Source organism: Nannospalax galili, unplaced genomic scaffold (genome assembly GCF_000622305.1).
Source record: "Nannospalax galili isolate Female #2095 unplaced genomic scaffold, S.galili_v1.0 scaffold11732, whole genome shotgun sequence".
NCBI lineage: Eukaryota > Metazoa > Chordata > Mammalia > Rodentia > Spalacidae > Nannospalax > Nannospalax galili.
This window is the reverse complement of record NW_008331533.1, coordinates 14324-25117: the sequence shown is the minus strand read 5'-3', so window position 1 is coordinate 25117 and position 10794 is coordinate 14324. Positions and strand designations below refer to the sequence as shown.

Below are 10794 nucleotides of genomic sequence, written 5' to 3'. Positions count from 1 at the left end.
TACATGAGCGAGTGCATGGGGCAGGTGTGTGTGTGTGTGTGTGTGTGTGTGTGTGTGTGTGTGTGTACGTTTGTGTACCAAGCACTGCTGTACAGCTTAATTCACACATCAGATAATTACAAAAGTGCTTTGGACATAGGCCTTGCTCTCGGGGGAGTCTTCCATCAAGTCAAAAATATCAGTAAACGCCTGGACCCAAGGGAAAAGTCCACAGTAGGACTGAGGTGGATGACCTGGTTTCTAGAAGATAACTGGCCACAGGGTGGCTGTCCAAAGAAAGGCACGAACTCCCTCAGCTATTCTTTCTCTAGCAATAGGTAGGCTAGCAGTAGCTATCAACAAACGTTTTGATGCTTGGTGGGCTCTGGCCTACCTACCTCTTCTGGTTCTAGCTTTGTGCAGCCAGAAGACAGAATGACATGAAGGGTCAGAGGTCCTAGGAGGTTGAAGACCCACAGGAGGGAGGCACTGACCTGGAGGTGGAAAGCAGCCCCTCTGGCTATTCAGAGGGATCTCTTTGGGACTTGAAAGGAAATGCAGAGCCAATGGTGAAGGCTCAGCTATCCCAGTGCACGCAGTTTTCCCCCAGGGTTCCTAGTCTCTCCTGCCCACATGAAAGTCTCCAGAGCTGGGCTCAGGGAGGTGAGAAATCTCCACCCTACTACAAAGGACAGGCTTGGGCACCACCCGCTGCTCCTCTCCCACCCCACCCCCACAGAGTCTTACAGAGATTAGTCAGAAACAAAACAGCCTTATCTGGATAGACCTACAAAGTTTAGCCAAAGAATCATGCTCCAGACCCACTGTGCACTCACAATGGGCCAGGCACTGCGGTAACAGCTTATCAGAATTAGGATGCAGAACTGTTTTAAGGAATCAGCTACCCTAGTGTTTGTCTGGAGCCCTGCTAGGTTATGGAGCCTGCATCCTCTCCTGAAGATGGGCAAGCCTTTGTGATTACTTCTACCAAAACAGTACAAGAGACCTGTTATGCAGAGTTTAAGTGCCCCCAAGGCCTGTCCATTAAAGGTTTGGCTCCCAGCCTATGCCGCCTGGAAGGTGGAACTTCTAAAACTTAACAAGACTGTAAGCCAAAGAAACCCTTCCTCTTTTTAAGTTGATCAGCTCAAGTATTTTGTTACAATAACGGAAAACTGACTAACACAGTGCCTTCAGAGGCCATAAAAATGTCACACATGTCTGCCTTTCTCTCTTGAGACTGATTCTTGGAACCTGCCATGGGAGGGTGAGTATAAGTGAGCCATCTGGAAAGAGAATCTCTAGCTCCCAGCTGACAGGAGGCAGCAGGGACAAGCTGCCCCTCTGAGCTTTGCCCAGATTTGTGAACAAAATACATAACTTGCTTTAAGGTACGAGTTTTCAAGGTGGTTTACTGCTCTGCAACAAAAACCTAGAAATAATTCATTACTACATTTCATCCTCACAATCCCATAGGTGGGTACTGCCCTTGGTTCCTCTTTACAAAGGCAAACAAAGGGACTCCAGGGATAAGGTACTTTCTCTGAGGAAACAGCTGGAAGGTGGAAGCAGGATTCCAACCCTCAGCCAAATTGCAGCCAAGCTCTGAACTGCTCTGTCATCGCCCGTCTATTCAGTGCATACAGGGCCATCACACTCTACCTCTTCAGCCTCACGTGCTTCTGGCACTACTTACTTGGACCCTCAACTACAAACGATCATGGTCTGCTGCAAGACTGCTGTCCACAGGCAGTTCCTGTCCCTGCTCCCCACAGGACAGAACTGCACCTTTCCACGCTCTTGTACACCCCAGGACTATGTTTAACCACAGTAGAGAATTATTATACTGGATGACAATGAAAATGTCGTGGGAGCCTGGGTCTGGCCAGCTGCCTCCCTTTCTTCTTACAATATCAGTAGCAGGGTCTTTGAACCAACAAGACCAGTAGCATCTGGGAACCTGTTAGAAAGATAAGCACTCAGGCCCTACCCTCCCTAGATCTCTGCATGAGAACCTTTGGGACAGGACAGGCTCCAGTGTAGAAGAACTACAGTTCTAATGACTTACGTGGTTAGCCCACCATCTCTGGAGTCTGAGTGTCTTGGGATGTTTCCAGGTACAAAGAATAGGAAACCAGTTCCAAGAGCTTAGTGGGAAAGAAAGGGACGTACCAGCTTAACTATATGGAAAATGATATTAGTGTTGGGAACTCTAATAGCCCTCTAATCTCTCTCTCTCTCTCTCTCTCTCTCCCCCCTTCTCTGACCTCATCTTAGTTTTTTTTTTCTCTTGGATTTCTCCACCTAGCCATGGAAAGTCAGAAGGTAGGGTGCAGGCCCCGTCCTCAGAGACCCTGGGGCTTATGTCACACAAGTGTATTATTAATCTCTGAGGGAACAAACAGAAATCACCTCTCTCCCATGGTCCTCAAATTAAATCCTAGAAAAGGGTGTGACAGGACCAGCTTGGATCCCATGCATTACCCTAGCAGCAAGAACCCATCACAGGAGAAGCAGTGTGCTGTGATACCAGGACCCTGAATATGGGCATACCCACCCCAAAAAGGAGATGCATCTTTGGGTGGGGTGATGGGGAAACAATGGTGGCCAGAAAATCAAACATCTATAATTCATTCAATAAATACCTGACAAACACAATATAGGTGGGTGTGCCTTGCCCCTCACTCTGAGGTGTCAGCAGGGGCCCTGGTCCTGTTCTGCACGTAGTACGGCAGCATTACAAAGGCAGCGTGTACTCTCTATGGTCCTCAGTACTGACCCTGCAAGACTCCTGTAAACGTGGAAGCATAAGCCTTGTATCTAATCGCTTGTGCTCACAGTGTAGTTAGGCGTGGGGGAGAGGAGTGGACCCAGCTGTGCTAACTATAACTCCAACTTTTCTTCCTCATCGCAGGCCTGCTGATCCCACCAGTCCTCTGTGCTCACCTCACAAGGAGGACTGAGGTGTCACACCGTGTGGTAGACATTTTTAGAAACACATCAGTTAGAATCTGTCCTTTGCCACCAGCTAGCTGGGTGAACTTGGGCTAAAGAGGCCCTTTATCTGAGCCTCAGATTTTCGTCTACGACACAGGTAAAATGATACCTGCTGGACAGCATTTGCCGAAGACCAAAGGGGGAACAATGGGAAGAGCATTCAGTGCAGGCACAGCGAAGACTGAAGATACTATTTTCCCTTCCTCCCACTCAGCGAAACTCCTAATCTAACAAACCATGTGAGTTCTGAAAGCTGCTTTGTGGATTTTGTTTCGTTACTTTAATTCTTCTTTTTGTAATCCTAAAAAGCGCACTGCTGACACTGCTTTCAAAGGTTGGAGAACTTTAGGACATAAAAGAGATCCTGTGAAGCAGTCTTGGTGGTGAAATCCTCCATCATGGCCTATTTTTTAATTGATGAAAAAATGCATCTACAGTGATTTTGTTTTTTAAATCTCCCTTGGAAATACAGGCTCCTTACACCAGATGCAAAATCCACTCTGCATGATTTCTTATTCAGAGAGCCTTCCTGTGCTGGCTCCATCTGTGGCTGAGATGGTTAATCCTGATCATCGACTTGACTGGATTTAAATCACCCAGAAGCCCCATCTCTGGGCATGTTGGCGAGGGCCTGTCCAGAGAGGTGTAACTGAGGAGAGAAGACATGGGTAGGGCCATCCCATGGGTTGGGGTCCCCGACTGAATAAAAAGGGGAAATGACCAGAGCGCCAGCACCACTCACCGCTCTTGCCTCTTCACTGTGGACAGGACATGATCACTCCTGCCATGGTACTCCCACCGTGAAGGGCTGTAGCCTGTAACTATGAGCCAGAATGAATCTCTCCCTCCCTCCCTCCATCCATCTCTCCTTCCTTCCTTCCTTCCCTCCCTCCCTCCCTTCCTTCCTCCCTCCCTCCCTCGCTCCCTCCCTCCCTCTGTTCCTTCCTTCTTTCTGGCCTTCATCCCTTCCTCCCTCCTTTCCTTCCCCTCTCCCATCTCCTTCCTTCCTCCCTTCTAGCTTTAGGCAGTTATATTGGCCAGTTGATGAACTGGTAGATAGCTTACATATGCAACAAGGATTTCCGGATAGATTCACCAGAAATCGTAGCAGTGATAACCTCTGGAGGGGTGGGAATAGGCCAAGAGGAAGAGCTCTTTCTGTACTCTTGTGCTATTTCATTTTTTCCGCCTTCCCTTTTATAACAAAAACAAAGAAAGTGGCAGTGGGCCAAGGGCTGGGAGTGGAAGGCAGGCCTCGTAGAGGGGTCATCCCGAGTTCAACACTGGATTCCAAGGGAGACCATAGCCAGGGGAGGCGGTGCCAGTCCTGAGCGAACAAAGCAGCCTCCTCCAGGGAAACCCTGACCTGATGTCCACTGTGGGATGACAAATGGCCCTGCTGCCACCAGCACGTAGACTTTACTGCTGGTTCCCAGCTGAGGCTCAGTGTTTTTGCCCACAGAAGCCACTCACTCTCAAGGGAACCGGGGATGAAGACCTGAATGATTCCTGAGGTCTGCCTCGGTTGGGAGTAGGAAACACGGATTTCAGGACACAGGGTACCCTTCTGCCTGAGCCACACCCTGACAAAGCCCTGTGGGTGGGTCTCCTGTCTGATACTGCACAGTAATGGATGAAGGAGGCTGTGGGCAGTGGGGAAGTCTCTGCGCTTGATGAGCCCACCCAGCCTTTCTACACATCCACCAGATGAGGCTCCCTTTGCAGAAGAATGTCTGCCTGGCCACACCTCATTCAGTAAGGATACCCCACTAAGTGCCTGCTGAGGTCATATTTAGGCTCCCTCTCAGGTCCTTATCCTCTCCATCTGCCACATTTTATACTCCCATCTGGCCTCCTGGAGACCTCCCCTGACCACTGCTCTCCTGTCCACAGGTCTGTACCCCGTCAGTCCTGTGCCTCGACCATGCATGAGGGTGCAAAGGCCCACAGATGTGCCACCCTCCTTCACTGGCCTGAGCACCCAGGAAATCTCGCTGCCCCTCTGACTACAAAGATAAGCTCAGAAACTGGTAAGAAACAGGTCTGAAATAACATTTACCAGACATTATTTTCTTGCCCTTGGCCTGCCTTTCATTCTTTCCTGTTTACCTGATACTTCCTGTCTGTCCTCCCAGCCTCAGCTCAGACTTAACTTGATAGAGGAGCTGTCTGTGATCTCCCAGACCAAATAGGAGTGCACCTTTGCCCTATTCACATTACAGTGTGGCTGGTTGCTTTGAACCACTTCCTCTTGTCTTCCCCTTCCCAGTCTCAGACACAGGAGAGGAAGTGCCATGAAATGCTTGTAGGACCCCAAAGCAAGGAATGAGTATAGCCCATATATGAATAAGGCAAAATCAGAATGAGACTCCGGTATCCCACTATAAGCATGCCGCCTGGCGGTGACTCCTGGGTCTGAGTATGGGGCAGAAGTCATGGTGGTTGGTAGAAGTTGTCTTACCTCCCCTGACCACTGCTCTCCTGTCCACAGGTCTGTACCCCGTCAGTCCTGTGCCTCGACCATGCATGAGGGTGCAAAGGCCCACAGATGTGCCACCCTCCTTCACTGGCCTGAGCACCCAGGAAATCTCGCTGCCCCTCTGACTACAAAGATAAGCTCAGAAACTGGTAAGAAACAGGTCTGAAATAACATTTACCAGACATTATTTTCTTGCCCTTGGCCTGCCTTTCATTCTTTCCTGTTTACCTGATACTTCCTGTCTGTCCTCCCAGCCTCAGCTCAGACTTAACTTGATAGAGGAGCTGTCTGTGATCTCCCAGACCAAATAGGAGTGCACCTTTGCCCTATTCACATTACAGTGTGGCTGGTTGCTTTGAACCACTTCCTCTTGTCTTCCCCTTCCCAGTCTCAGACACAGGAGAGGAAGTGCCATGAAATGCTTGTAGGACCCCAAAGCAAGGAATGAGTATAGCCCATATATGAATAAGGCAAAATCAGAATGAGACTCCGGTATCCCACTATAAGCATGCCGCCTGGCGGTGACTCCTGGGTCTGAGTATGGGGCAGAAGTCATGGTGGTTGGTAGAAGTTGTCTTTATCAGCATTACCCAGGACACCTGGGGGTCCTCAGAGATCTCAGCCAAGGTGGCCTTGGAATTCAGCTGTGTTCCCATATGAGCCTTGGACTCAACAACTGCACTAAACCTATTATCCTATACCAGGGCCAATCTTGCTCTTCACAGGGATCCACACCTCCACACTCTCCAAGAAGCAGCTCCCAGGAAGGGATTTTCTGCATTTCAGGGGACCCCAGGATGGCTCTAGAAGAGCAGAGGGCTAGTGCCGTCCTGTAACATAAAAGTATTTTAAAAAGACACCTGTATCCTTTATTTTGGCTATCAGAGTATTGAAATAATGGGCCCCAAGAAACTGGAATTTCCCCCAGGAATCTCATCTTAGAAGAGAAAGCCTGACAGAGGAGAAGCAGAGATTTACCACTTGTTAGACTGCCTTACAGAACAATGATAGAGCCACAGGGGTGGGGGTGGGGGGTGTAGGACCACAACCTGACCAAGACTGCATAGCTATGCCCATCTCTGATTCTCTATTTAAACCTTAATCTTACTTCAGGACTCCAAATTGGACAGGGGAGGAGGAGGTATCACTGGATCTCTCTGTCCCTCTTCCCAATGTGTCCACATTAAATAAATCTCATTTTTCTGCTATTTATTATTTGGTATCTGAGCCTGGCTTCCTGAGGCATCAGACTGTGACCCTAAGTTTAACAATCCTACTTCCCAGTGGATAATGATAAGATGAGAAAATGGCTGTCCACTTGGGAGTGGGCCTCCCAAGTCCTAAAGACGACAGCAACACCCAGCCCAGCACAAGCTTGAGCTCCCAGCATTCACCCTGAGCTACTACTAGGTTTCCTCTTTTGCTCACCTACCATCTAGTCTAAGAAAAGGCGGCCATCAGTCCCTCCTTTGCATGCTAAATCCTCCCTTCTCTCACTCTGTTCCTGTCCAATTAGTATAGAGGTGACCTCCGCCAGATACCCAGGATCCCTATAGCCTGACCCACACCTCCCCTTGTCTTCATGGAGCACATGGCCTTGATCTTTATGTCTGCCCCACACAAAGACTATGCTCTTAGATGTCAGGGACTGTGCTGTGCTCTACTGTCTGTGCCTGATGTGGTGACTAGTGTGAGAGAAGGGAGTCATGTTGCTCATTCAGAACCTTCCTCTGTTCCCCCAGAGAACCCCAATCCCAAGCCACATGTCAAGAAACCCTGCCTATAAGGTGGGGGTTTGAAATAGGGACTGTGAAGAGTTCCTGAATTGATGTAAAATATAAACATCACTAGGCACCTAGTGAGTATTCACTAGTATTACTGGGTGATCAATGAAGATGGTCAGCTAAGAACAAGACAACATATTTAGCATTGCAGTTACCTCAAATAATGAGATGAGTTATATGACAGCACCCCCAGAGGGAGCTGGGCTGTTCTTATGGAATAGAGTTCCACCAGCTGCCATAGTGGCAAGAAAAGCAGACCCTACCTCAAAGTGTCCTTTCTGATTCTAAGCATCCGGTGCCTGGAGACTTAAGCGGCGTGGCTTGACACTGCCCTACAATTGTAGTTTTCTCACACAGGTGGCTCTTCCAGGGTCACTACTCTTTGACTCCTCTCTCCCCATCACTCCAAACAGTAGAGTCAGATACCAGCCTTGGCATGAATAAACCAGGTGAGGTTGAGTTGCCCACCTGGGGCTCATTATTCCCCTTCAGCCACAGTCCTTGGGGACTGGTTTCATAAAGACTGTAGGAAGAAGAGCCTGCCAAAGTGTGGGGTGTGGCCTTCAACATATGGGCTCAAATCCCATCTCTTGCAGCTTTCTTTCTCTCAGTCTGACTTAGTATGTTGTTCCTAATCTCTCCTTCTCTGAGCTGTGCAGAGTATACAGTAGACCCACCTTAAATGCCCTTGGCAAATGGGGCCTGAGGGTGGGGGGGCTGGAGGGGTGTTTGAGCACTTCCAGGTTTGGACCCAAGATGATGCAAGAGAGACTGGGTATATTCTGACCTCCCAGAAACCCAGAACACTAATGTAGTCCTGAAACTGACCTTCCGGAGTTGGCCAGCGCAGTACTAATTGGGGTCTTGGGGTCACCAGCTTCCCACCCTTAGGGAAGGAGGGACTGGGGCCTCCCCCATCGCCCTGCTCTGGCCCAGGGAATTGCTGGGCACTGGCCCACTGGTTAGGAACTGGGTGAGAGGTTGAAAGAAGCTGGGTGGTCAGTACGAACCAGGGGAAGACCAAGGCCAAATCCCAGCTTTGCAGCGTGGTCAGGTCAGGGGAACTTCCAGAAGAATCCAGGAATCCAGCTCCCCCTGCTCTGCTGTGCTACTCTACTGGGCACATACTGCTCCAGTTCTTTGAGACTACTTGCTCCTATCTCTCTCACAGACAGGGTGGGCCTCCGTGAGGTCACGTGTGTCTGAGCATCCACCTGCCTTACCACACTGGGGCCTTTACAACTGGACCATCCCGTTTGGCTCAGCCAGAGCTTGAAGAGTGGGTTCTGCCTACCCTGGGGCTGGGAGGGGAAATCCACAGTCCTTCCCAACACCTGGCCCTTGCTCCATTTGGATGACCTAGCCCAGTTCTAGGACAGACCACGGGGCAGGAGGCAGCAGGGCTTCCCAGGTCCTCACCATGCACTTGCGGTCATCGATACCGGTCAGATCCTCCTCAAACTCCTTCCCAATCTGAAAGTCCATGATGTAGTTTCTAAAAGTGCTCAGCGTGCGGATGATCATGTGGTCTCCCTCCTGCACGATCTCTTTGTCTGGCTTCAGCAAGTTGGCGATTTTGCGCAAGGCCACGTTGACATCTGCAAGGGGTATGGAGATAGGCCCGCAGAGAGTAGGTAGGAAAACTCAGAATGGTTCCATTGGCAGAGGGCCCCTGGGCGCTGTTCCACCGAACAGCAATGTTGGGATTCCCCACTCACGTTGCACTGACTGCACAGCCTGTCCCTTTTCTCCTACGTTTTTGTTCTTTTGAAAACAAAGTTTTTTGCCCTTTTTGCTAGCCCTTTAACAACAAAAACTAGCAACTCCAGCCAGATCTACTGATTAAATTTTCCACCTCCAGAGCTAGCTAGCCGACTCTTGCCACCCATTAACCCTGACAGATCCGGTGCTCCCGTTGGCAGCCTGTGGTCACACTCGGGGATTCTGCCGGGAGGGAGCACCCAGTGTTGAGCACCTCGGGCAGCGCTTACCGAGCGCGCGCAGGTACTCCTCGAAGTTCTCGTTGCTCAACATCTTCCAGTACCCGGTGAAGTCCACGGGCATTTTGGGGAGTAACTCGGCCACGAACAGGGAGGTAGCGGCTCTGGGAAGTGCCGGGGCAAAGGCAGCCGCAGCGACCCGGGAGACCGACGGTCCGGAAATGAGCGCCTTTGGGGACCCGGGGCGGCGCGCGGCGACTGCAGGGTTCGGATGGAGCACAAAGCCGGGGGGAAGATCCGTCGGGGCCGTCGCTCCTCCCCGCTGGCGAGGGCGGGGCGGGGCGGGGGTGAGGGAGGTCCTGGGCCAGGTGGAGGCCTGCGGGAGACCACCCCCAGTTCGGGCCTTCCATTTCTTCCTCTTGCTTCCGCAGCAAAGGAAGGGCAGAAGTGAGAGAAGCGGGCTTGCTCTGGGCGCCAAATTCCGTGCTCCCCAGCCAGCCTTCAGAAGCCTTGAACCTCTCACCCGCAGGCCCCTGGGGTGTTGGGAATTTGCCTCCTCTGGGACTACCAGCATGGTTAGAGGGGAGGCCATTTACAGGCCTTTGTTTAAGCGCCAGGGAAGCTGGTCTGTTCAACCCCCCTCCCCCCGGGGTGGGGGAGAAGAGCAGGCACTGCCCACAGCCCCCCCCAAATGAAAGCGAAGCTGGTGTTATTTAGGGTGTACTGGGCAAGAAGGTGCTCCCTGGGAATCCCTTGCACAGTGATCCGACACCCAGGGACTTCTAGCAGATGTGGGTCCTCGCTCCAGTGTGGTTTATTATTTTTTCCTTTTCTTTCATATGATGACAGCACATCGCTTCCTGAGGTCTGCACTTTGTTTTTTTTTCACTTAATATATTCTGGAACCCTTTTCACGCCTGTGCATAGAAGAAAACCCCATTGTTTTGCAGCATCCACTGCTACCCAGCATGGCTCCTGTTGGGTGTGTGGGGTGAAGACTGTCACATGTCACCTGCCGCCTATGTTCCTACTACCAAGGAGACGACATAATCACAATGGCTGACTTTTTGACCCTCTATTAAAGACTAAAGATCTCTTCTAAATTGCTTTTAGCACACATCACAATCCGGGAGACAGCAGTTCAGGGCATAGTTCTCCCTCATCCTCTAGCAGCACTACCACGCCTCCACCCCCAGTGCTCAGTGCACTGGCTGGATTAGGAAAGGTCGTGGTTTTCCCCAGGGTAGGGCCGTGACCTGGAAAGGCTGGGGTTTTAGTCCCTTTGACCTCCCTTGCTCTATACCAGGGTCTCACCTTCAGCACTGTTGACATACTCTTCAGCACTATATACATGTATACTGTTTATACCATCTCATGCTCCACAGGCACAGTGAATAGTGCTGCCAGACTAGGACATACATGCTGAAAGAGAACTGACTCCTGCAAGTCCTCTGACATCCAAATGGGTACTGTCTCCCCTCCCCCACAAAATGAATAAAAGTAATTTAAAACATGATATTAATTCCTTGATATCATCAAGTACCGGGAAAAGGTGCAGTTGCTTTTTTTGGGGGGGGGGGGTCTTTTTGAGACAGGGTAGCTCCACCTGTCCTGG

The 10794-nt window shown here is 50.6% G+C and overlaps 1 protein-coding gene across 3 annotated transcripts in view; it reads right to left on the bottom strand.

Moving 5' to 3' along the window:
• LOC103728720 (retinol-binding protein 1) overlaps nucleotides 1-9491 on the bottom strand; it is a 29834-nt gene extending 20343 nt beyond the window's left edge. For 2 of the 3 annotated variants that reach the window (XM_017796500.2, XM_017796501.2), the window contains exons 1-2: nucleotides 9231-9438; nucleotides 8659-8837 (exon numbers count right to left, since the gene is read on the bottom strand). In XM_017796500.2, coding sequence (XP_017651989.1) covers nucleotides 8659-8837; nucleotides 9231-9303 — 252 coding nt within the window. In that variant the 5' untranslated portion in view covers nucleotides 9304-9438. Of the gene's footprint in view, nucleotides 1-8658; nucleotides 8838-9230 lie in introns of all 3 variants that reach the window. The other variant, XM_008826677.3, reaches the window with a different exon arrangement.
• Between the last annotated feature and the right edge of the window lie 1303 nt (nucleotides 9492-10794).